Source organism: Eucyclogobius newberryi, unplaced genomic scaffold (assembly GCF_026437365.1).
Source record: "Eucyclogobius newberryi isolate DKJ021-1_F unplaced genomic scaffold, fEucNew1.0.hap1 SCAF_3, whole genome shotgun sequence".
NCBI lineage: Eukaryota > Metazoa > Chordata > Actinopteri > Gobiiformes > Gobiidae > Eucyclogobius > Eucyclogobius newberryi.
This window is the reverse complement of record NW_027315945.1, coordinates 20,471,538-20,498,152: the sequence shown is the minus strand read 5'-3', so window position 1 is coordinate 20,498,152 and position 26,615 is coordinate 20,471,538. Positions and strand designations below refer to the sequence as shown.

The window sequence follows — 26,615 nt, the reverse complement described above, 5'->3', positions numbered from 1 at the left end:
TAAAACCACTCTCTCTCTTTCTTTCTCTCTTAAACGGTTTATTGCTTAGTCCTACCGGACCTCATCACAAGTTCTTTCTGACCAAATATCTGAAGTCTTTGAGGTCAATCTTTATGGTATGAGGATTTTGGTCAAACATTATGGTTTACTGTTCCATAGGTTTTGTTTTTTGCAAATGTAAGAAGTATTCAACACAAACAACAAACAACACAACCTCACCACATTAAGTTAGAAAAGATGAATCTGAGATAAACAAGTAGTGTTAAGGTTATAATAACAGTAATAGTAAATCATAGTTTTAAGGTAATTCAACAAATAATACAAATGTGCTTATCGTCTAAAAACATCGTCTAAATGTCTCACATAACATTCTGCAGAAGCACAGTGTGTCTCTTAATCATACCACTATTAAACAAATATTTCAATGTGAATTATCAGATTCCAGAGGGATTGAATGAGACGGGGGTCAGCCCCCAGTGGAGCCCTGTCCTGGGAGGTTTACCTAGCTCACATGCCTCTCCTGCCGCTAGCTCTTTGACAACAATCCCCTGCATTAAAGCACCCACCACACTTTATGGAGAGGAATAAATGGTTGTTAACACAGCAATGAGGAGCATGCAATAAGTAGGATTGGCCTGAGTAGGGGGTTTTTGCATTCCTATGGCGTGGAGGGGTAAAAATAGGTGAGGTTATACAAACATTTTGCCAGTCAAGTAAACTTCAAGTGCAAAGTAAAGAGCAAATAGCACATGGCTCCAGTTCAACACTTTGGTATGTGAGTTTTCACACAGCAGCATAAAGCTGTCCAGTAATTACGTTATGGCTTAATGTGACACAAGGTGACTGTGTGAAATCTACAAAGTTGTCATGTCCTGCACACGCGAGCTGCAATCTACTCGGAGTACACATACACGTGGCACACATCCCCTGAGTTTCTGTGGGTCCAAATAGGAACAGGGATGGATATGGGAGGAAATTGTCAAGCATGATTCCATCTTTATATCACATTTCTGCTGAAGTCTTTTCATCCTGCCTTCTCTCTACTAGGAAACTCAAGGAGGAAATCCCTTGCATGTTTGGAAGTGGTGCACAACTGTCTCGAAAGTGGCCCAGACCCTAACAAGCAGGGAGCCACAATAAGTCAGGCAGGCTTAGACATTCAAACAGAGACAGGGGCCATCAGGATCAGGCCCCAATCCCTGTGCGATGTCCAGTGATGAGAGACTGAAGCCTGTGCGGCGCTTATTGTTATCTTTGATTGTTCTGCTAACTCTCACGAGGCCCTGTCGCCATGTTCCCCTTTTGAGGGTCCAGCGCACGTCACATGTTTGGTAGATAAAAATAGTTTATTAGTTCACAGAGATGAGCGGAAAAGTGTATAGGGGGAGGGTGCGTTTGATGTGTTAGCAGATCTCCTGTTGCACAGGGAGTGAGGTAAAGCCAATTCAGGAAAGACTTGATCCTCTTTAGGCCTGGGCTGCATCAAACACTTGTCAAACAGCGGGTAGACGGACAGCTGAGAGGCTCTGACAGATCTGATAACAGACACGGGCAATAAGAGGCAGCTCCAGCACTCCTGACAATAATCCCTCTTTTGACTCCAACATGGGACTTTAGGGCATATGGTAGACATTTTCTTGTTGTTTTTCGCTGCAAATGTGATTAAAGTTCAATTTCAGTGGTCATTTCAGGGTCTCACCTTGCCGATGAGCGCTTTGTGTTCCAGAAGGAAGCAGCATCTGTCGAAGATGCAGCAGAAAGCCAGGAATCAAATCAAAGGGAGACTTAATTCCCACTAATCCCAAAGAACTGTCTCAAGGCCTGTCGGGATCACAGTCCGGGACCTTGCCACCCAGTGGGACAGTGTATTTATGTTTGAAGGGATTTGATATGGTACCTGCAGAGGATAGAGTTTCATGACACCGACCACTCAATCATGTCTGCAGTTTTCCCTCTGAGAGCCATCATCTTCTGTGTAATACAAAGGTCATTTCACCCATCATAGCATGGGAAAAAAAAACAGGAGTCTTGCAGCAGTGGGGGGCTGCAAACGGTTAGGGGCCTTTTATATAAAAATTAAATAAAATAAATGCTTGCTGGATGCAAGTAATTTTTGCAGTAGATGGGGCAATTTGGAGTTGCCAAATCATCACTGTTTTTGGATCTTTATGATGTAGATGTTCATACAGGCACAGCATACTTATGATGTAGGGAATAGTCAAGAACATTTCATTTCAGAACCACGTCCGAAACATTTACTCATAAACCTGCGTTTCGACTGACAACAGGTCATCACGGCATGATGCTTTCACAAACATGTCACTGTCTTTTGTTGAGGTACGTGCCTCCTCTCTCTTTGATGCTACAAACATGTAAGTTGGCGCTGGTCTTTACTTTGTGCAGTAATAGCTGTGCTGTTAGTCTGCATGGCCCTGTATTTGTTGGAGTTCACACAGAGAGAAAAACACAGACACCCTCAGACAGCCGAGGGCAGCAGGCCTATACTTGCTGTTTTGTTTTGTCTGCGTGTCTACTCACTGCGTCCACACTCAATGGACATGAGAGGGTCAGTGACCACAACCTCCCACCACATCAGCGCTAATTAAAAGTTAAGATGTCTATGAGGAGGTTGGTCAGAAATGTGAGCGAAAAGTGTGTAGACAGTAAGGTGAGGCGAGGGGCTTGTGGTGAAACTCTGCCAATGCAACTGTGCTCCACATGTGCTCATGCTCCCCTCATTGCCTTCTTTGCTTTTGTCTTGGCTCCTTCTGCCAGACCGCTCACGAAGGAGGAATAATACTGCAATGTATACATGTCTGATTTGAACAATGTACGCCACGCGAACACATCCTGCCTATTGTTTCTTAGTAAGCACAACTTCTTAGTATGACCAGAAGTGTGTGATTTGAGTGTGAGACAGGCAAAGACACAGGAAAAAAGAGGATGCTGTGGTGACTGGTTCTGTCTGTGAGGTCTGGTTTATTGTTTATTGGTGATGTGTTTCTCACACGCTGGTGGTGTCTCGGTGTCCTGCCAGCCTCCGTGGATGTGGAGATGAAAGTGTAGGCAGCCCACAGGAGAGCTGGCAGCAGACTGAGGGTCTGGCAGACAAGGCAATGAGACAGCTCCCACTCACGACCAGCTCAGGTTATCTACATATGAAGTGAAAAACCTCAGGGGGGAGTGCATTGATAGTAGCACTTCATATATTGCAGCAGAATGAAGCAAAAAACAGAGAAAAGTTAGGTCTCAATTTCTTTGTTAAATATCTCACTTCAAAGAACCCAATAATATGTAACAAACAATAAATCACAGGCCCACTCCGTTCAGGATGGAGTAGAATCGTTCTAAGATCATAATACAATCTAAATCCATACTAGTGAATATTTTTTAAAGTCAAGTTACCAGCTCAGTTTTATGGATAGTCACTCTAAAAGTTTCTGAGGAAATCCATTCATCGTATTGATTTGAGCCAGTTGGAGTAAAAATAAACGCGTATCCATCTCCATCGTTTGACAAGTGGACAGCATCTGGCAGCTCTGACACTGTGCAGAGAGAGCAGTGAAAACTCCATATATCACTGGAACTGTAGGTTGAAATTCACATCACAAGCTGTTGCCATCCATCCCTGTAAAGAGCCAGGCCGTGTCTTGAGTGCTGTAAAAAATCACAGGGTGTAACGGCATAAACTGCCCATCAAGCAAACGTTCCTCAATGAAGGTCCGTTTTATGGCTCCCACAGCGTCACGGGCAATATCAGACCATGTAGTGTGCTCAGCGGGGGAAATAGGTCCCATTTGTGGGGCATGAGAACAAGAACACATTCCTTGTTCTGTACAAAATCTGGCCAGTGTTTAACGTTATACAATGCCCCCCTCAAATAGTTTTCACAGGTGTGGCTGTATATTAGAGCAGATAACATGGTTGCACTTATATAGATGTCTCTTATCTCAAAGCATTTTACACCAATGAACCAAACACATTCACTTACATAAGCACAAGCATTTTTATCATACAAAATAATATGACATTTCTTGTGAAACAACAGTAGAGTGAAATGAGAGATCATGCAACTGGGGACGACAGGTCCACTGAAGACCAGTAGGATTACTGATGGTTGACCAGAACTTTATGCTCGCAGCAGGTGTACATAGCATAGACTGGACAAGTCTATAAGTACATGCCATGTCTCAGCGCATGTAATATGTAATGTAACTGAGCGGGTTCAGTAGTCAAACACAACTATCTTCACATGAGACAGGAGTGATAATCTGCCACAGGGCATCCTACTGTTCTTATCTTAGTTACATGTACACCTTTTAAGGTTTTATTACTGCCTGCATTCACAAGAAAGTGAAACAACCATGTCGACAGGTCTTCAGTAAAACGCAGTTGGAGCAAAGTGTGAAACAGCCTCTTTGGTTTGGATCCTGCTTGGAACAGACCAGATGACAATAATATGGAGTATATGGAGCCCTAGCGAGCACCGCTGACCCCTCCTCGTTCACCTCCCTCTACCCAAACCTCCACCCCCTGGTTTTTGAAAGGCCTCTGCATGTTTATAGCTCATGCCTGTGGTATGACGATGGATTCTCCATATAAAAGCCAGCAGGATCAGGGGGTGTTTCAAATATTACTCTCTGAAAACAGTCGCTGACAAAATGACGGCAGCCATGTTTATTTTGGTAAGAGAGTGGGGGCACTTGGTGAGAATTTAATAAGAAAAAGCCAACTGCCCCTAAACCCTCAATGAGGAATGTACACAGGGCAGACAAGTTGACAATGCTGGTAATGACTTTCTTCTATCATGGAAGATTCACCACTTATGCAGTGCCAAAACATACACAGAATTATACTTGGGAACATCAGCATAAAGCAAGTGTTTACTGTCCGTCCAGACCTGAGCCTTGATAATGAATTGTCTTCAGTTTTGGTGAGGGTATAAAAGAAGAGCTAGAAAAGATGTAACCACGTCTAAACCAGATCTTAACTGGGTAAGGAAAATAATTAGCTCCAGTAACAGGACTTTTGGCCAACTTTTACATTACATTTAAAGTGCCAAAGCAACTCAAAACCATGAATATTTAAATTAGATTTTAATGAAAAAATAAAACCATGACAAAACAAATAAAACACCAACCTATGGAAGATGTAATACTTTTGAACTGTGAAAAGCAAACAAAACAATTGTTTAATGAGCATCAGCATAAAACAAGCCTGCATTTAATTTCCAGATCCGACCCTAAATAATCAATCTTTGTCAGGTTAGGTGAATTTATGAAACATAAATGTAGTAATGGGGAAAGGAAACTTAATGGTTGGGTAGAAAATCCAGGATGGCCAAAACAGAACTTGTGTTAATTTGTTACTATGACCGCAGCAGTGACCATAACTACCACTGGCACTCGGCTGTCGGCGTCTGAGCCAATTCAGTGACAGGTTGATGTGTCTTTCCTATTCGTCCATATTCCTATTCATTACAGCTAAGTGCAAGGCTTCCAAGACACCACCATTTGTGCTTTATAGTTGCTCAGCTCTTTGTGTAGCATGAGAAAATCATCATCATCCCAGTTGCAGAACTCATTTATATTATTGAACTTTGCTGGCTTCTACACATGCGAGTCAATCACCAGTACAATGGTTCTGCGAATCAAAGAGGAAAAACAGCCCTTGGGTCATTTGATAACATTTTAGTAATGGAAGGGTGAATATGTGCGCACAATGAATCATTTGTATGTACTTAAAAGACTGAATGTATACGAACACAGGACAAAGCTGATGAATAACACTATAATATGAAGAAAAGTGCTAATAGTTATTCACAAATCAAAAACAGCGACCAAATGGGATCCAAAAGACTCAAACCAAGCGGATTCAAAGAGTGGAGAACAAAAACCAGGACTAAACCAGGTGTATAAGAGAATTAAAGGAATGAGCAAGACCTATTCTATACAACCCAAATAAATGCAAACAAAGTAAAGATTAAATTCAAACTTCAGTCCCATCAGCGCAGGTGAATTTTGTTAGCTCTGAGCTGGTCTAAATCAGAACTCAGAAAAGCCCATGAATGACCAGCAGCGTCCGCAGCACAATTTGAGAACCACTACCAGCCAAAGGTCTTTTTCTGAGGCCTTCTCACCAGCCTCAGTGTCAGCCCCCATGGAGAAGGCTTATTAAATGAAGATTAAGCTGTGCTCCCCCAGTCACAACAGGCTGCAGAGTGCACAGACATAATCACAATGACAGGGCGGCTGCCAATTAGTGCTCTCCTCCCGTCCTGGGAAAACACTCTTTCTCTGGCTCCCGTTGGCAGGGAAGAAATGATCCGGATTGTCCGTGATATTAGCCAAGCCAGAGTTCGCCGTTAATCACCACCTGTCATTACCCTGCATTTCAAACGCATACAAAAGTCCAGTATTTTCTCAAAGCGCTCCATGGGAACATTAATTGGAATAATGGGATAAATACATTAAGGAATAGAGGTCGGATCTCCTGGTCTTTGGTGGGACTCGTGCTATGTTAGATTTTTATTGAGCAAATTGAGCCACACTTTAGTTTAGTTGTGACAGACAGTGAAGTCTACGTGTAAGAAAGGCAACTGTCTGTATTTTACTAATCCTCCCATGTCAACATGAATATTCTAAACGATGCAACATCTTACTGAAAGTCACTTTTAGTACTGATTAAAGACCGAAAAACAGGGAAACTTTGTTACATTTACCATACAGTTTGAAAAGTGTCTGATGTAAGTCATGCACATATATTTGACATTGGCTATTCATAGGTTTCAGCTTTCTGTTTAAAAGTGCCATTTTGAGTACTTTTCCCATGCAAAAATATACTTTTTTTTTTTTTCCATCAATTTGAAACTCTCATGTAGGACAGAAGTGCGATGGTTCAATGCACATTTTAGTGCGCAAATCTCATCAAAAGTCCTGTTTAAAGCTATATTTTCATAAATATAATGCCGTCCCTACTATGTTGCTTGTCCATCCGAAACTGTTGGGTTAATTTCATCAACTCTACCGTCTTACAGAGACTCGTGAGCAGATGGTTTGCAGACAGTGGTGGACCAGCAAGTCTCAGACACAGCCTGGCGCAGGTCCCACCAGCCAACCAAATCCACCGCGAATGCTCACTGATCCAGGCAGATCTGAGTTCAGTTTGGACCTTGGCTCTAGACTGCAGGTGCTTTTGGGCTACATTAAACAACAAGCTTCCTCTCTGTCATGTCCACTGGCTATAAATTCAGACTGAAACCTTGCATGGCCTGTAGATGTGACACAGGGAGACAGATGAGGTGGGAAAGTAAGTCGAGGTAGTTGGATCCAGTATATTGGATAGCAAGATATATTTATTCTGGAGGGCAGAGGATTGAACTAAAGCCTTCAAGTTATTCAATTTGGTGCCATGTTGCAGTCTAAACATAAAAATGAAGAAGAAAAATCAGCAGTACTGTGAATATGTCAATCCAAAAAATGTAATTTATTTTAGGGCTAACTGGTTAATCTGGCTAACCTCCTTTTGTACAAACAGTAGAACAGACCCGGGTTTAAACAAGGTTTTAAATAGAGGACACAGGAAGGAACTGAGCATTATAGTTACAATTACAGTGCAAATACAAAAATCCCAGGACGTTTTGACATCTCTGTGGTGTTGGAGATAGCTGGATCAGAGAACACTCCTGTGACTGATGGGCTGGATGTTGGCCTGAACTGAGCCCTGCACCAGAGAAGGTTTCTACAGTTACACAAAAGAGATCAATACTCCCATATAGGCCCGCGGCGACTCAAATACATAGGTGCACTGTCCAGATATAATCACTATATGTTCTTTCACTTAAGTTTTTCTTTCCATGAGATCAGCAGAAGCATTTTGAGTGTAAATGGAACCACAATATTCAGTGAAAAACAGACTGTTACATTTCTGTTATCAGGTCCAAAATTGTGCGGCTATAAATTTTTTTACTATTCCATAACTTCACTTGATACTTCTTGTGTTAGTTAGGGTTAAGTTTGGAGTATGCATAAAGTGTTCTTACCCAGAAAACAAGCAAAATGACTTTGTCTGAGAATCTCAAAAGCCGATTTGTGAAACTGTCTGACATTAGCTCAAGCTGCTGGTGTGTTTGTGTTAGACTTTACCCCCGCTTAAATCTAAATCATGGATTACAATCAGAATGGCAAACTCAAGAGCCTTAATGAGTTGTTTACACACACATTATTATGCAGTTGTTATTAATAAGGCAACTGAAACAAAATATAACCTCTAATATGTACAATATACACAGTTAAGTTAATGGTTTATAAGACAAACATTTATAAATTGGCATAAAAAGAGCAGCAAATTAGCTGCATGTAAACCCACTTAACTGATAAATAAGGAAGTTAAACATTAATTATTATTATTCTTAAAAAATAATGACCAATTGCAATGAGAAAATAAATTCTTGCGAATCAAGGACAGTCACATGGTCAGTTTATAAACCAGGGAACTGGAAGCAGGATGGCAAGGCAATCTCTATGGGAAGTTTATATATAAGGATCAATACTAAAGTACAGCTATAATTTTCTTCCTCACCGTGTGTTAAGCTCTCATAACAAAAGCTAATAGAGATAGAGCGGCTCTTAATAGTCTCTATAGTGTTCATATAGCACTCCAGGGATCAGGTGGATAAAATAGCTTTCTACTTCTTCCAGGGCGCAATGCAAATACTTGGCTCAAGAGTCCAACAAAGCAGCTGAAGTCCAGGAATTACAAGCTATTTTTTTGTTTTTTTGTCAGCAACAGAGGAAACTACATAGGCCATGATCTTTTCCTACATTTCAGTGTGGGCAACACTAAGACATAGCAGTTATTAAACTCTTAATTCTTTTAATGACAGTAATGTTTTGTAAAAGGCTTGTTAAGGCATTTTAAAAGGAAAAAAGTAGAATATCTGCAATTATGTCAACATCTCCACAATACTGCAAAAAATATCATATATCGTTACAATATGGTATCATGAGATTTGCATATGGTTACACCCATAGAATAAAGAAGGGCAGAGACCACTTGTCCTATTTTACAAAGGTCAACATAAAAGACTATTAGATAAGGAATATAAAGTGTATATCAAACTGGTAGAAAGATTTTCTTTTCTTTCACCCTGATAACAGTCTTTATATTGTGTCTTGACATGATCTCGGCTTTCCTTCCGCAGATCGTGTACGTTGTATTGAGGGATTAGATGAGTGACAGACACATGGGAACAGCGTCCTTGTGCAGCTCAGATAAGCTGGGAGAAAGGATCTGTTTATGACGTGAAACATAGAAATGCAAGCCACTGTCATCAGATAAGCATGTACCATAAATAGTGCGTACCTTCATGCTGCTTCCTCTTATTTCCTGTCTACATTTAATCCACAGCATCTTTGGTCTGCAGTTAAATAATCCGTATATCAAACAAACGGTGTCTGGTGTCCCCTGAGAAAGACTGGGAAACATTGACGTTTCAGACTGTCTTAAGTTCCCTCAAGAGATCATTACATGTAATTCTGGATTATTTATGCCCCAAGATTCAAAGTTTTAAATCACTGTAAAAATCAATTACATCCTATATAAATACATGTATATAATACTACCATTTTTCTATATCAGCTGATCTCCGTCTATATTTCACTTCGTGGCTATTTTTTTTGTTTTAGTATGACACAGTTTGTCAAATCTCTTATGAAGGTACACTTGTTATTTTAGAAAGAATCAAATGCCAAACCAGAGTAATAGTCAGTCATTTCTCATAAGATTTGGCATCAACTGCTAGTTTTATGTAAGTAAAGCACAAAATGTTCTCTTTTTAATAGGTTCTACAGCTGATTTTGATCTCACTTTATTGTTCTTCAATACAGTGATTATTGACTATGGTGTTTGGCTCAGCTTCTATGTCTCAAGTCACTATGTAAAATCATTACTCCTTACTTAGCCTTCTGGCTACTGCAGTAGTTTTAAGAAAGATTGACAAGGGGAGTCTACCTTTGGTTTCTAAGGCAATGAGGGAAAAGGTTCCTGCTATGTGGTCAATTTCTACAAATCCCATCGGTGAGCTGATGCTTAAGATAATTGCTGACAGTTACCATGCGCAACAAGCCAAATTTTAATTAAAGAAAGTCATAAAAGTCAAAGCCATAAATAGGGCACGTGGGGGTTGGAGAGGGGGAACTAAATGTGCCATACAATCACAGTTTCCAGCCCAGGCAGCACTAAGTGCCTAAGTAGCACTGTAATATGAGAAACTATCTGAGTTTATTTCAAGTTTATTTACTCTCTCACCACTTTTCTCAGCAATTCTCTAACTCAACACTGCAAGCCAAAAATGGAGAGAAACTTAGGGAGTCAGATTCCTCTTTCTGCTAAACAATGTTAGATTTTTTGACAGGCTGAATGATATGTGCCATTGCAATGACTTCCTTATTAGGTAAATTAAATATTTACACACTGTCTATCCTAATCCAAAGTTTATGAGAAACAAAAATACATTAACAGAGACAACTATTTATTTTAAAGGCACTGCAAAAAGGCCCGAAGTCTGCACTCTAAATGCTGTGTTTGTACTGCGTGGGGAAATGGTTTATGTAAAAAATAGTTAGCAATGTTAACAATGAAAGAGGCAGCATATTTTACTTCTCATCTAGCCTGACATACATGTAGTGTGCACAGAATATCGCTCTCCTACAGACAGAAGAATATCTCTCATAGAGAAGAAAACAAAAATGGCCATTGGGGAAACCTGAAGAATTCTACTGAGAACAGGAAGTGAGATGAGGAAAAATAGAGCCCAGAAAGGAAACTGGCTAGAACAAGGCCGCAGCGGAAAAACACTGATATTTCATGCTCTGAAATGCAGCGGTGCACCTCAAAAACACAGACTGTGAACAAAAAAGGGCTGAGTGTAAGGTACATGGGGTACTTTAGACAGGTGGAAAGAGCTCCCCTGTGGGACGGCCTGGCTGTTTTCTTTAATATGCACTGCAGCAGTGTAAACTGCAGAGTGAGAGTGGAGGGAGTTCAGAATGACAACCCTCTCTGTCACATAATAAAGTGCTGTGGGAACATTTACCTCTTCTGCAGTGCCGCATGGCCATTTTGCACATCCGGGACTCAGCAATGGTGGGACAGGGTATTGTGTCCTTGGGCGGTTTCTTTACGATGTGCCGTGTCCGCGTCTCAAGACCCCACTTGTACCCGCAGGTTTTGTTTCTCCTGGTGCATGCTCCCCATTCGCTCCACTGGCCCACCTCACAGCCTTCTGCAGAGACAAACAGTAAAGTAAAAGTTGAAAGGTGAAGAAACAAACCCTAGGTAAAAGTGAAGGAACTATTAGCATGTTGTAACCTCTCAGTGTGTGACCTTAGTGTTGTTTGAACAGCAATTTTAAATGTCCTTACCTATGGTTTAAAAAACAGCAGTTGTCATTTGGTTTCATTTTGGTGGTTCAAATCTCACTTTCTTTTGTTGTGCCTCTAAGCAAGACACTGGGGTCCCTGGGCAAGACATTTTGCCAATTATTCTTCCCTAGTTTATGAAGGTAGTTATGCTGCTAGTTGGGTGAGACTGTAGTTACCAAATGGCAGCCACAAGACAAATATGTAACAATAATCCAACTTGAAGTTAACATTAGAACTAATTAAGGTTGCTGCATTAATTAGAACACCACATTTGACACTCAATGACAGGTAAAAAGTAGAGTTTCATTTGAAAATGCGTGACCTACCTCCACACTCCATGGTGTCCTCCAGCGGGGCAAAACCCTCAGGGCACTTCTCATAGCAGCGGGCTTTGTGAAGGTAAAAGCCAGCTTTACACTTGGTGCAAAAGTCTTTACTGAAGCAGGACTCGCAGTTCTCTATCCTGCACCCTGGAGGAAGACAGAGACACAACATGAGACACTCGGGCCCTGTGCAGGCCTCTCATCTGGACTTGATCGAATGCTGAGGGCTTTGTAGAATGGAGTTCTTGAAAGGATTATACCGTCTTTCCCACAGAGAGAGAAAAAACTGTCAATGCCTGGTTGTCTCTGGGACTGGAGTGTGTTTTACAGAGCTTGTTCCTACCTGACAGACAGTTTTGTCCATATTCCCTGCTTCACATTTTCAAAGTGAAAAAGAGATGAGAGAAGAATTAGATCATGTTGACCTCTTTCAGCAGTTTGCTATGACTGTCTGGATGCAACACGTTACGCGGCATATGTTTTTAACTATTCATTTGCCGCAACAGGAAGAGTGCATTCCATCAGGCTTGTGGATAGTGCCAACAATATGCTATCTTATCATTCCTCACCGCTCCATGTCCAACTGCTTTCCAAAACTGCAGAAATCACTACGTGGAAGGTTATTTTGGCTGACACTTCAAACAGATTGGTTACTTGATTTCAGTAGGGAGGTGAGAGAGGGGGTGGGTTGCAATATTTAAGGATACAAACAAACAGTTACACCAACAGTAAACACAACAGCGGCATCCTCCCACGCCACACCCAGCTTCCACACATGACACAAAGCGCCACTCGCAAAGAAAGGCAATGGCAATGTGTCATCAAACTTCTACTCTGCAAATAGCACGTCAGCCAGCGCCAAATTACACCAACCACACCAATGAGGGCGACGCGCGAGCCCACATGATTAGAAGGAACCTCCCGGAGCTGTCTAATTTATGACACTCCTCTGCAGTTCCCAATGGGGTTCCACAATGTGACCTGCAGCTACTGTCTCACACTAGTGGACTATTGTCATTTACAACGCTGATTCTTGTAACATCCATGTGTTTACGTCCCATATTTCGAGGTGCGTAAAGTGTGTCACGCACGTTAGTGAGGGTGACAGACGCGCAGGGTTGCTCTTTTATCTGTGACCCTTGCTGGGCCCGGGGAAGGGAAGGTTCTCACAATCACACCCCTTATAATTACACCATCTCAAGCTAACCATCAGCAGGCCTCCTCCTCCTCGACATTCCTTCAAAACGAGGGGGTCCCTGCCCACTGAAGTATGGCCTCTGCCCACTCACTTGGGTCTCATGCTTTAGCAGTCTAAACAAACTGTGGACGCACACAAACACATACCAATCAGATCGGATTAGAGATAGAGCAGTTGTCACTTTTAAACTTCAGTATCGAAACGTAAAGTAACCAAAATCATTGTATTGCTAGAGGAAGCATACGTGTCCCACAGTTTGAAGGACCAAAAGTTTGATAACCTTAGCAAGTTTCGTAGGCAAACCAATAAATCACTAAGCTAATTTGAAAGCATAACATTGCGTTTTAGCCTTCACACTTCCCAGGCCTGTCATCACCTGTGGGACGTTTAACTCCCATTCAAAAAAGCAGAAGAAAAAAGAAGCGAAGAGGCAAGCACATCTGGCAGTACTCACAGGCTTGTTGTGCAATGAGTTATTGACGGTATACATGAAAATAAAATACACTGAGCAAAATACAGTTGGCATGTGGCAGCAGTAGCATCTGACAATCGGAATTGAATTTCATGTTAGGTGATGGCAGATGTTTCGGCAAATCTTGTTTTGCAAAATAGCTGATAAGTAATAATGTCACGGCAAGACAGATGAGGTGAATGCCATATCAATGTGGCTCTGTGGGAGTTTAACTGCGGGGAGGCAAAACTAAGAGGTCAAGGGTCATCTGTGAAAATGGGTGGTTAGCAAGGGATCACCATGACAGACATGTATCCATCTGTTTAGTTATCAAGCAAAAGGCTATCTCGGACACTGCAGGCTAGCTTGTAGAGTCTTATACAGACCAGTGTATACTCAGTACGGCAGAGTAGGAAGACAAGCAGCATGTCCAGCCAAACAAGGGGAAGAGAGTTCATTCTGCCGACTGGATTAACCTCTAGACCACCTTTAAAGTCTTCATGTAGGTGCCTCCGGAGACTAATGAGAAATAATGAGGTCATCAGATCCCATTGAAGGCCTGTCGTTCCCGGAACTTGGACACATTATCATCATTATCTCTGTCCAAGCTCCAGTTGTAACGTCTATGACATGCACACAAGTGAAAAAGGTTGAGGTTTGATCTTCTGAGCAATATCAAAGAAGATTGGTTTCAAAATGTATTAAGACATCCAAAGCTGCTGGACATATCACTGTTGCCACTTTGTTGGTAAAGTAAAGTTTAGCGATGAGTCACTGGGCATTGACTATGACCTCGTGCTGCATTTTTTGGCAGAAGAGAGGCTCCCTTAGCTGTGGTCTGGATGCAAAATACTTCTGTTTTATCACACGCACTTAAACCGTCGTGTCAGCTTTGGTTCAACCTCGGCTGACAGTGCCATTTCTAATCACACCATATGTTTGCATTAATATTACAAGCAGAGGAGGGCAGAAATAATATTGTGTCTTTTTCTATCCAGATAAATATTTGATAATAATTCAAGTATAAATGTATTTTATGTTACTTTAGAATTGCTGTAGTTACACAAAACATAACAAAATAATAGTGTGAGATTGTCCGAACATGAAAATGTTTAATTACAAACACAAGCGATAAAGCTTATCTCTTAATTTAAGTCAATTTTAAAATATCAATGCAAGTATAACCAGATAAGAAACTAACACTTGGCGCTGCGTAGAAGCTAGTCCTATAACATTTCTAAAATTGGGCGTTATTTAAGTTGGACGTAGGTTGATGGACCACTGACATTGCGCAGCAAGAGTGTCCATGTCATAAAAAGGCCTGGCAGTGTGCGAGGGAAAACAAGCCTGCTTTTTTCCATGCTTAGGCTCCAGGCTGAGAGCAGCAGCTCTGACCCACTCCCGAGGTCCCCGGTTTGGCTGACACGGAGAAGGCTGTGCTCACTGCCACCCAGCCATGTCATGTGGAACTGCAGATGGCAGGAGTTCATGGCATGGGCCACAGCTGCCATGTTCTTTCCCAACGCTGTCCATACTGTTTTTCCACATGAATGCTCCTATTCCACACCAGCGTGGGCCAAGGTGAAGGCCAGGTTGTGTTTCTGTCAATCAGGGGGCCGCCAGGTTCGATACGCTACGGCAGCAGTGTCAGCAGACCCGCTCAGCCTCTTCACTTCATGGAAATTCTCTGATCCTTGGTATTCCTACCTGGTCCAGAGTACACGTAAACATCTCCTGCTTCAAACCTGGGTCACGAAGCTTGGGTAAGCTATATAATACGGGCGAACGACATGAAAATATAAGGCATAATCGTTTTATATTTCAATTTGGTCCATATAATGACAAACAGTATATGTTATTGAAAAAACCTTCATTCAACATTCATTCTTTTAGTTTCAACTTTCAAATTGCAATTTAATTTGACATTGGTTTTAGACAACAATGGTCTATTTTGGTCCGTAAGAACAATAAAACCTGTCCATAACTTTTACTGAATATCCATAGAACAGAAGGTTTGGTGGTGGATTATCTGGCAAATTTAAATGTGTGGTTACTAAATCTGTGATGATTAAAAGTCCCACTGTAAAGTATAAAGGCCAAAAGCAACTGGACATTTTTGTTGGTTAAAGTGTGCAATGGAAATACCCGCAAGAGTGCAAATGTGAGAACTTGAATGAACCAAACAGTGAGGAGAGAGAGTCGCCAGCGCTGCCAACTATGGGCTGGTAGTTGCTCGCAGTGCCCCGGTTGCACGATGCCAACGACATGTGGCTTCTATCCAACTCAAACCCAAACGCCTTCCCATGTCGCTCTTTAAAAAACAAACGATCCTGGAGAAAGGTGTAGCTAATTTATTTTTTACTTCCAGGCCTAATTTGATGTGACAAAGCTGCTAGAAATACAACAATGGGACGTAGTAACATAATTCCCTCCGTATAAGGAAAGCAGTAAAAAGCAAATTTGAGCTGGCAAGCCACAGAAATGACCTCCGACAGTGGAATCTCTGGTGGCATATAAAGCGGTAATATATAACCTTAACTTCCAGGATATTGGGAATCTTGTGCCTTGATCGTACCGGTTGGACAGCAGTGAGTGGTTTCAGTGTGTTATGAAGCGTGTGGTACAGAAGGGTGAAGGCAGCTGGGTTTGTGGCTTAGCTGGTCATGTTGTTGGGACAGTGGGAGCGCCTCACTGGGGGGTCTGTGATGTGCCCTGAGGGAAGAGGTTTGAGAACACTGCCCTGCTCTCATGCTGACCCTCTCAACACACTACTCCATATAAAGACAGCGGCTTGTAATTCTTTCAGTTTGCGGGCGAGCCTGTAGTGATATGATGGAACATGATTTCACTTCAAACAGAAGCACTCTATTTCAAGGCCCTGGTTCAAACTTACAATGTCAGATAGTGCTCGGACGTGATGAAGCATAATCTATCACAAGGTCTAGATGCTCTTCCATTGATGATTATTTACATTTACGTTTGAGAGTAAAGTCAGCAATTTTCTTTCAAGGTCGCAATCATAAAACTGCAGTTATACTCATGCTTGTACTCCACAGACCGCGAAGTCTTGCACAGGATGTTAAACGCTATTATAAGACCTATAAGACTATGCTGCATTCACACACATTTGGCCGTATATGAAGCACTGCTCTGTATAACCACCACCACAAATCTTCCACATACTAGACACCCACTGACAGTAGTGCGAGGCCTAATGGAGGCTGATAAGAACCACTGTATTGCATATAGTAGTTTATGGGTATAAAGGCAACCATCAGCTGTCATAAAGTAGTGACACAAGTTTGTAATGTATAGACAGGAAACCATTACAGGGAGTGAATAGCTCCTGGGAATGACAGAGGGGTTGTGTGGAGGGCCTCTTTGGAATCCAGCTCGAGTCACGCTGTAAATGGGCTTCCAGTTATTCCAGCAGTTACGTTATGTTTCGGAAAAGTATAGTTCCCATTGTTTTTGGCCTAAATTAGAGTGTGATTTTCTCGGCAGCCCAGGGAAAACCCCATCAGAGAACACTGCCTTAAATTTAAAATGCATTATGTGAGCCACTGCTTCATTGTAAAAACAACCATGGTCAGTTGCAGAATGGTAAAAACAAATTGAGCTTAAAGTTGTTGTCTAAGATGTATTTATTCAATTATCACTTCGCTTCCGGACACATTTGGACAAATGATGCTCATTCAAATAAACACGTCTCCCTTGGTCTACATAATCTGTTAACATTCGTTATTGTCGGGTTGTATTGGCTGTTTTGGTATATATATTTATACAAATACAGTATAGTACTTATGGCAACTCTGATCCTAAAGGAGGAAAACATTCAACTGGGGTTTTATGTCATATATTTGGTTTGGGTGTTTTAGAAATATCAATTTTGGCAGGTTTTTGTTTGGTTGTCTTTCTTTTTTGGGTTAGAGTATTTTGGGCAGCTGCAACTTGAGTGACTTAATAATTATATTTAGAAACAATATTATCCATTCGAGGCACTGCTAAAAAAAAACGTAGAGACCAGAAAGAGTGTTTCAAAGTTGGCTGGTGCGTGCAATAGCCTTTTGCTTGTCTTGCGCTTGTTTTCCTTTACCAGGGGAGTCCTCAAAAATTCTTGTATGAGATAAGATCACACAGACAAACTCCAAAGTAATAACAAGCAGCTGCTCTCTAAGTGAATTCAGAGACCGTGTTTAAAAAGCTCATGATAACAGAGATGTAATGCCACGGACTGAGGCAGCAGCACCAGGCGACTAGCTCCCACTACCACTACCGCACTACCACTACCTCTACCACTACCACACTACCACTACCACTACCACTACCACTACCACTACCTCTACCACTACAACTACCTCTACCACTACCACACTACCACTACCACTACCACTACCACTACCTCTACCACTACAACTACCTCTACCACTACCACACTACCACTACCACTACCACTACCGCACTACCACTACCTCTACCACTACCACTGCCACTACAACTACCTCTACCACTACCACATTACCACACTACCACTACCTCTACCACTACCACACTACCACTACCGCACTACCACACTACCACTACCGCACTACCACTACCCCACTACCACTACCCCACTACCACTACCGCACTACCACAACCTCTACCACTACCTCTACCACTACCTCTACCACTACCTCTACCACTACCACTACCACTACCACTACCACTACCACTACCACTACCACTACCACTACCACTACCTCTACCACTACCAGACTACCACTACCACACTACCACTACCACACTACCTCTACCACTACCACTACAACTACCTCTACCACTACCACACTACCTTTACAACTACCACTACCACTACCTCTACCACTACCACTATCACTATCACTACCTCCACCACTACAACTACCTCTACAACTACCACACTACCACACTACCAGTACCACTACCACTACCACTACCTCTACCACTACCACTACCACACTACCACTACCAAACTACCACTATCTCTACCACTACCACACTACCTCTACAACTACCACTACCACTACCACTACCTCTACCACTACCACAATCACTACCTCTACCACTACCTCTACCACTACAACTACAACTACCTCTACAACTACCTCTACAACTACCACACTACCACACTACCAGTACCACTACCACTACCACTACCTCTACCTCTACCACTACCACTACCACTACCACTACCACACTACCTCTACCACTACCATTACCACTACCACTACCACTACCTCTACCACTACCTCTACCACTACAACTACCTCTACAACTACCTCTACAACTACCACACTACCACACTACCAGTACCATTACCTCTACCACTAACACTACCTCTACCACTAACACTACCTCTACCACTACCTCTACAACTACCACACTACCACACTACAACTACCACACTACCACTACCAGTACCACTACCACTACCACTACCTCTACAACTACCACACTACCACACTACCACACTACAACTACCACACTACCACACTACCAGTACCATTACCTCTACCATTAACACTACCTCTACCACTACCACTACCACACTACCACACTACCAGTAACACTACCACTACCAATACCACCACCACTACCTCTACAACTACCACACTACCACACTACCAGTACCATTACCTCTACCACTAACACTACCTCTACCACTAACACTACCTCTACCACTACCACTACCTCTACAACTACCACACTACCACACTACCAGTAACACTACCACTACCAATACCACCACCACTACCTCTACCACTTCCACACTACCACACTACAACTACCACACTACCACACTACCAGTAACACTACCAATACCACCACCACTACCTCTACCACTACACATTTCTGTTGTCAACCTGGAAAGAGCACGGACAGATCTGATAATTAGGATCCAAGTGAAAAGCTTTTTGTAAGTCGGAAATGGCATGCAGCACACAGCGACCAATAAGGATCAAATAGAAAACTGGATTAGAAATGTATGACTAAAACTGTGATCACATCAAAGCCGGTCCGAGGCTGAGATGTGATGCTTTGTGACAATACAAGATGTTGTTCTTTGAGCAGTTTGTACGGCGAGGGAGTCAGATTAACCGGCCACACATCAGCACTAGTTACAGTCAAAAGTGGCCCAGTGCGGGAAACAGTGGTTAGCAAAGAAATGTTTCAGACTTTGTCATAGAACAAGATGGCTTTCTCCTCCAATTTTCTTACAGTTGGGAAAATTGGGTGAAATTAATGTGGCTTTTCAAAATCGGCCTCTGTTGTGGAGATATGTTTTTGTTGGGGTATACTCAATTTAATCCTGAATAAATTGTACAGACTCAAGCCAATAAGAGTTATTATTTTTTGTCCACTTGTTCTTGTTAAAAGAGGAAGCAAGAGCCAATCCCAGCAACTATGACCCATGAAGAAGACATATGCTTTTGCTGCTATATACTTCATTATTTCATAATTTGGACGTTTGAAATTGCAATATTGATCTAAATACTATATACTTCATTATTTCATAATTTGGACGTTTGAAATTGCAATATTGATCTAAATCCTGTTTAAGGCACCTCACCAAAAACAAAAAAAGTGCTGCCCTTCCAGTCTACCGTCCCAATCCAGGTTTTTTGGCCCCCAATCAGATACAGATTTTTGAAAGTTTGTAATTTCCGATACCGATACTGATACCGATACCAATACCGATACGATGCCAATCTCCAATACGATATCGATCATCTTACCTTTAATGTTTAGAAATTACTTTAGAAATAAGGTTTTTTCACCTTTATTTTTTAATTTTAAAGGCCTATAAAAAAAAAAGAGAACACATGGTTGCGCGTGGAGGACGCTATTTAGTGAATCGGCCCGTAGAGTTACTCACTCAGATCCAAGTCAATATGTAGGCATAAAAATGCCTACATCAGCGGCTGGTAGCGAACAGCAGATTTTCAGTGACCATGGGGGGGTTTCACTGTGCATTAAAAAACAGTGCCGTATTTACAAAGTCATTGCCTGTGTTGAAATATGCTTACAACATAAACAAAAATGGTCGGCATCAATAATGATTTCCAATAGTTTGTTTTTCATTTGAATAATCCAACGGGCCCACAGGATGCATTTTCATGGTGCTTGGGTAAGCACACCGCCTGTTATTCCGCCCGATCTTCATGTTCACACTGTTGGACCTTAAGGTTCCTTTGGGGTTTGATTTGAGTTTCTTTGTCAGAAGTTTGGCTCAGAGAACAAAATGGGTTCAAGTTCCACTCTGTTTTCATGTGAAGCATTGGGCCAACACCTCAGGCTCTGTGTAAATTTACCAATGTGTCTTTTTCATTCAGGATCTGATGTCAAAGTATGCTCTGATGAAAAACATTAAGGGGTATTTTCATGTTTTTTGTGCACTATACATGCAATTAATCAATTTCAAGTTGAATTAACACTTGGGCCCCTAATAATCCTCTTGGCAACAATGTTTTATGAATTTAACATGTACAGATGCAGACATTAAAGCAACACATGCAATATGTTAAAGCTGAGTCTGCAAATCATTTCAGTAATAGCATTGAATTCATTTAGAATTGCATTATTTCTTGACATGAAACAACAACAATAAAATTGTAAAACCTAAAAACCGGCCTGGCTTAGCTCACTGCAATATCATTAAAATATGTGTAACATGTTTACTATATATATATATATATATATATATATATATATATATATATATATATATATATATATATATATATATATATATATATATATATATATATATATATATATATATATATATATATATATTATATATATATATATATATATATATTATATATTATATATATATAATATATATATATATATATATAATATATATATATATATATATAATATATATATATATATATATAATATATATATATATATATATATATATATTTATTTATATATATATAATATATATATATATATATATATATATTTATTTATATATATATAATATATAATATATATATATATATATATATATATATATATATATAGTAAACATGTTACACATATTTTAATGATATTGCATTTAGCAGAATTAAAAGCTCTAGTTTAATGTTTAAAAAACATGCCATTGTCTAGTGAGAGTCTCAAGCCTCAAGGCCACAAAGTGTGCTTCATGTCTTAATGCCAACACGGTACATATTCATATGATATAGCATGGATAAAAGGGGTTTGGGTTTACATGTCAGCCTTAATGTGAGGAGACAAATCTCTGGAGCTGGGTTGGCTTTAGTCCTTTTGTGCATCTTGGTTGAATTTCCTCCCGGATTTCATACCTTCAGAAACACTCGTATAACTAGGGGATGTTTAGTAACACAGGTGTAAGGAGAAATAAGAACCAGGGCTCTTCCTAGCTGTTAAACAATCCCAGGAGAGGACTACAGCCTTAACTGCTTTACATCCACCTGTGAACAGACGAGCCATTCAAACTGTGAAGTATGTGTGTCTGCTTTGGGTAATTGACAATAAATCAAGTGTTGTGGGAATGAGGCAGAGCTGATGGATCGTGAATGTGCGTCTGGGGATGATGAGGTGCTAAGAGGAAGGTGCTGAGAGGGGGAAAGTCATGGGTGTCGGCAGCATTTTGTTCAATGTTCTCCCACAGAAAACATTTTACAGTATTTTTAGTACCTTGAGTACCTTTAGGGCTGTAAATTATACTTGTAGTTGAATATTCTGATGCAATGTTGTGAGTAATTACACTGATCAATTGAATCATGTTGTAAGGAATGTGCACATAGCTCATACATTGTTTGTGTTTAAAGTATGGTTTGAAATCAAAGTTTTGCCTTAAAACTAATTTCTAAAATATATCCTAATATATAGTATTGTGCCATTTGGGTGGCACTTGGAATCACTGAGCAGTTACCAGGTACTCTACACATCTGGGCCTGAACCTTGGTACTTTAGTTGTGAGGTAAAGGTATTTTTCAACCACGCTGTTGAATCTAATTAATAACGTTAATTATTTTAACTTGCTGTTTACTGTTTTCTCATAATATGAGTATTACTATTGTCTGAGGGGTGAATAGAAAGACCTAAACTTACTGGAACACATGTTGATCTCTGGGCTCCTCATGCCGTAGTACCCGGCTGGACAGTGTTGCAGACACTCCCCGTACTGCCTCATCCTCTCACGGCGCAGGAACAGGAAGAGTTTGGGCTGGCAGTTTACACAGCCGTTGTCTCTGGAGCACACCGAGCAGCCTTTACAGATTGGATACGCTCCATAGGTTGCTGTGTAAAATCACAATAGGAGAGAAGACACAGCAAGAATGAGCACAAAGTTGGCATAACAAATTTACTATTAAAATATGTCTTTGTACTTTGATAAGAAACTCTTCTCAGGGGTTATCATTATAACATGAACCAAACTAAGCCCTGCACATGAATGAGTGTGTGGGTCACTAGAAGTTATTTAACTGAGGGCACAACATATTTTATTACCGTACATCACGTACTTATAGGCTTTTGTAAGCTTATGGTAAGCTTTATTTAAACTTAATCTTGAAGTGTCATTGTGAGTGAAAAACATGTGCTGTTTTGTTATTGTAACAGCAATACTGACAAAGAATGGAGGCAACCAGTTGTGACAGGCCTAACTGTGGAAGTCCACACACCACACAAAGAGAACAATAACCTATAATAGATACATCAGTGTGTAGTAAATATGTCCAATACAAAAAAAATTCATTCACACAATCTCTGGTTACCCTCTCAATGTCCCGCCATTGATTGCTTTTGAATGTGAATATTGCATTGAATCTGGCCAGATACTGTATGTCAATGTTATACAGCTGAGAAAAGCACCCAAACCACAGTGGCTCTGGCCCAGCCTCATGTTGGTGAGCACAAAGACACCAGTAAAATACTTTTTCTCCCAATAAGTGACTTCTTAGTGCATGCAGCAGGACCAGTTTTTAGGAAAATGCCCTTGAGCAAATCCTATCTTGGAATAAAAGACACTTCACTTGATGTGAGCCAAGTCTTGAATATCATACCCAGGGAACAGCAACCCACCACAACGCTTTATGTACAGGCTGTATCTAAAAGGACAGACCGACGAGACAGAGCTTACATTACTGGCCGTGGATTCGCATATTAGGTTTCTGTGTACAGATTTACCAAGACAAAAGTGAGCTCTAAGTGGGCCCGGTGCAGGCATCAGTCTGGAATCCTGTGAAGTCAGCAAATGTCATTAGATGCATCAATTTTGCTTGTCCTTTGTAAGAGAGGGAGATGAGACTTAACCACAATTTGTTGTCCATGCCAAACACATATTATAAACTACAAGGAGGTCTGTCTAAGTGAACATTAAATTGAATACTGATGACAATGTCTCTCTTGAGGCCCTAAGTGAACAGGTTAATATTTGACAAGCCATTGATCACAGCTCAGAAGAGATATAGTGTGTGCCATACAAATTAATTACAGCGCTGCATTACTGCTATTTATCTGCACTTATGTCTTAAAACATGAAATGTATTGAGCCATTTCTGTTACTTCCTTACTTCCAAGTAATCAAAACCTTTATAGCACTAAAACATTCACCGTTCTTTGGATCGAGTGAGCTAAAAGGTCCTGAAGCTGGTCAAGCTCAGATAAACTGTTGACTATCTTGACACGGTAGCTTCTTTACCAACTTTACACACGCAAACAACTATGATGAATTATTTGTGTCTTCTGTACTTCACTTTGAAATCTCATGTTTTAGAACAGTTTTTTTTTTTTTTTTTTTTCAGAAAGCAAAAAAAAATCAGTCTGGAGTTTCCCATGGCAGGAATTGTCAATGGGCTCCATCTACTGGCTGCAAAGGGAATCACATAGGTGAAGTAAACAAATCCTAGCTTTCCTCCGACATGCTAATGTAAGCTGCAGTTGTAATGATTGTTTTATGATGGCAGAAATGCTCATAACGAGTCTACAGATTATTTATGGACATAAGAACAGTATAGAAGAGCTACTCTGACATGACGCCGAGTGCTTTTGACGCTCGGAGGGGAGAGGATTTCCAAAACAAGATTAATCAAATTAGCGTGAATGAAGCTCAGAATACAACTCAAGTTAAGTTTTGATGAGGAAACAAGCAACATTTTTCACAATATGTGTTGTTTAACGTATACCATCTAGCATCACATTTTATTGTGTCATTTCTCCCATTGAGTAAAACTACACTATGACATAAGACCAAACCTCACCACTTAACCATATATCTGTAGTATATACAGTCTGGGTGTGTTTATGGCAAACTGACATTCACATTAATGTGGTCCCATTCACTCCCTCCAGTCTGGCCCCAATGGAACACAACACTGACAGCAGGACAAAGCCAAGTTGGCAAGATAAAAGAGCTATAAACCTGGAAGTCTTATTCATCCAGCCCATTCTGAACTGGAGTGACTCTATATGTGCCTTACTAATTAACAGTATACTGACAATAATAACAATATTAAAAATGAATCAAGTTTTAGGTTTTTGTAGCTCACTTGTGTCTCAGTCAGCAACAGTAATACAATCACTGAAAAGCCCTTTTATGAGCCTGGTTTAAATGTCTTGAATAATCTTTGTTGTCCAACATTTGTTTTGACAGTTGCTAATCTCGCTATGAACAGTGATTGAGGATAACATAATCACACGCTGTTTGAACGCAGCAGATCCCACATCCTGGAATCAAGCGACTGGGAAAATGGAGTGGAAGCAAGAGGCTGGTGGAAGGGAGAAGGCTGGGCAGATCGGAGGAGATTAATTTATGTGTGTCCGTGGAAAGTCGGTGTAATCCCTCATTCGTCCAGGAGTGTTCCATTCTCGAAAAAAATCAGTTATCATCTGGTCTCTGTTTTTCGAAAAACAAACAATTCGACTCTCATCCAACAGTCATTCTCAATCTGTGAATCAAGTCTGGAAACTCAGATTTTATATCCTACTCCGCGTAAGCCCTGCCCACCAGGTGGGACCTCCTGATAAAGGGAGTTTTTGGTTTCACTTGAAACTACACTTCTATGTTTTCAAACAGCCCTGTACTAGGCTCCCTCCTCACTGAGTACCTGATTAGCATCAGAATGCCCTGGGCATCTCCCGCTCCGGGGTTTCAAAACACTGTTTTATACAACTGGAAGGTTGAATCTTCAAAGTCTACTCCAAAGTCTACTCTGAGTAGGATATAAAACCTGAGTACCCAGACTCGATTTGCAGATTGAGAATGACTCTTGAATGAGAGTTCAGACGATACAACTGAATGTCAGTGGAACGGTTTGGAAGTTCAGGCCACAGGTATGTCAGGAAAGAGGCCGCAATTCACTGCAGCTCACGTACCACTACGACACTGTATGCAGCACAATGTCTTATGTACGTTACATCAATCTTTCAATGGTCCACACATTTGAGCTACTCTTGGAATTGGAAAAGTAAATCTACAAAATAAATTGGAAAAGTAAATCTACAAAAGCTCTAGAAATATGCATCTGAGGGAGACTAGATTTATAACATCAATATTGGTAAGTCTATGCATCATTGCAGCATACCTTAATTTTATGTGGAATTTTTCATATATGTGGACGCTTAGGATCGCTCCAGTCATAACAATGCCGTTTTGGCTTCCTTTACCACATCTGCTTATGCATCATTCCAGCTCAACCTAATTTTGTATCAAGTTTTCTCTCAACATCTGTATGTTTATAAAGTTGCATGCACCATCTTACTTTGCATACCGTTCCCATAAATTATGTTTTGACACACGCTTCTGAAGCCACAAAGCTTCAGCTCCTCCACTCTTCATTCAAACTGAAACTAAAGTGGCACAGATGGGGATGAAAGCCACACATGAAGTGGTCACAGTGACATATCATGCATACAAACTTTAGCATACATATGTTTCAAAACACAAGAAGGAACGCACATTGGAAGAGTCAGTTCACACGATGGACCAGTGGCGTTTACTGTTACAACCGCAGAGTACATACAGCGTGGAACATAACAAATCCACACGCACCACCTCTGACAGCCGAGTTAAAAGTAGGCCTATACTGACAAAAGCAACGCTCCACCTAAATATCACTGTAGTCTGCTCAGCGCACAGTCCTACAACAGAACTCACAGGCACTTGTATCAAAATCATCACAGAGGAACATCTCACATCTCACAAAGGAACCCTGAAG

The 26,615-nt window shown here is 40.9% G+C and overlaps 1 protein-coding gene across 1 annotated transcript in view; it reads right to left on the bottom strand.

The window, feature by feature from the left end:
* The window catches only part of rspo2 (R-spondin 2), a 54,646-nt gene that overhangs the window by 11,489 nt on the left and 16,542 nt on the right, over positions 1-26,615 (bottom strand). Inside the window, exons 2-4 of the mRNA XM_072461067.1 lie at positions 22,510-22,698; positions 11,750-11,893; positions 11,096-11,284 (exon numbers count right to left, since the gene is read on the bottom strand). Of these exons, the coding sequence (XP_072317168.1) occupies positions 11,096-11,284; positions 11,750-11,893; positions 22,510-22,698 (522 nt within the window). The remainder of the gene's footprint in view (positions 1-11,095; positions 11,285-11,749; positions 11,894-22,509; positions 22,699-26,615) is intronic.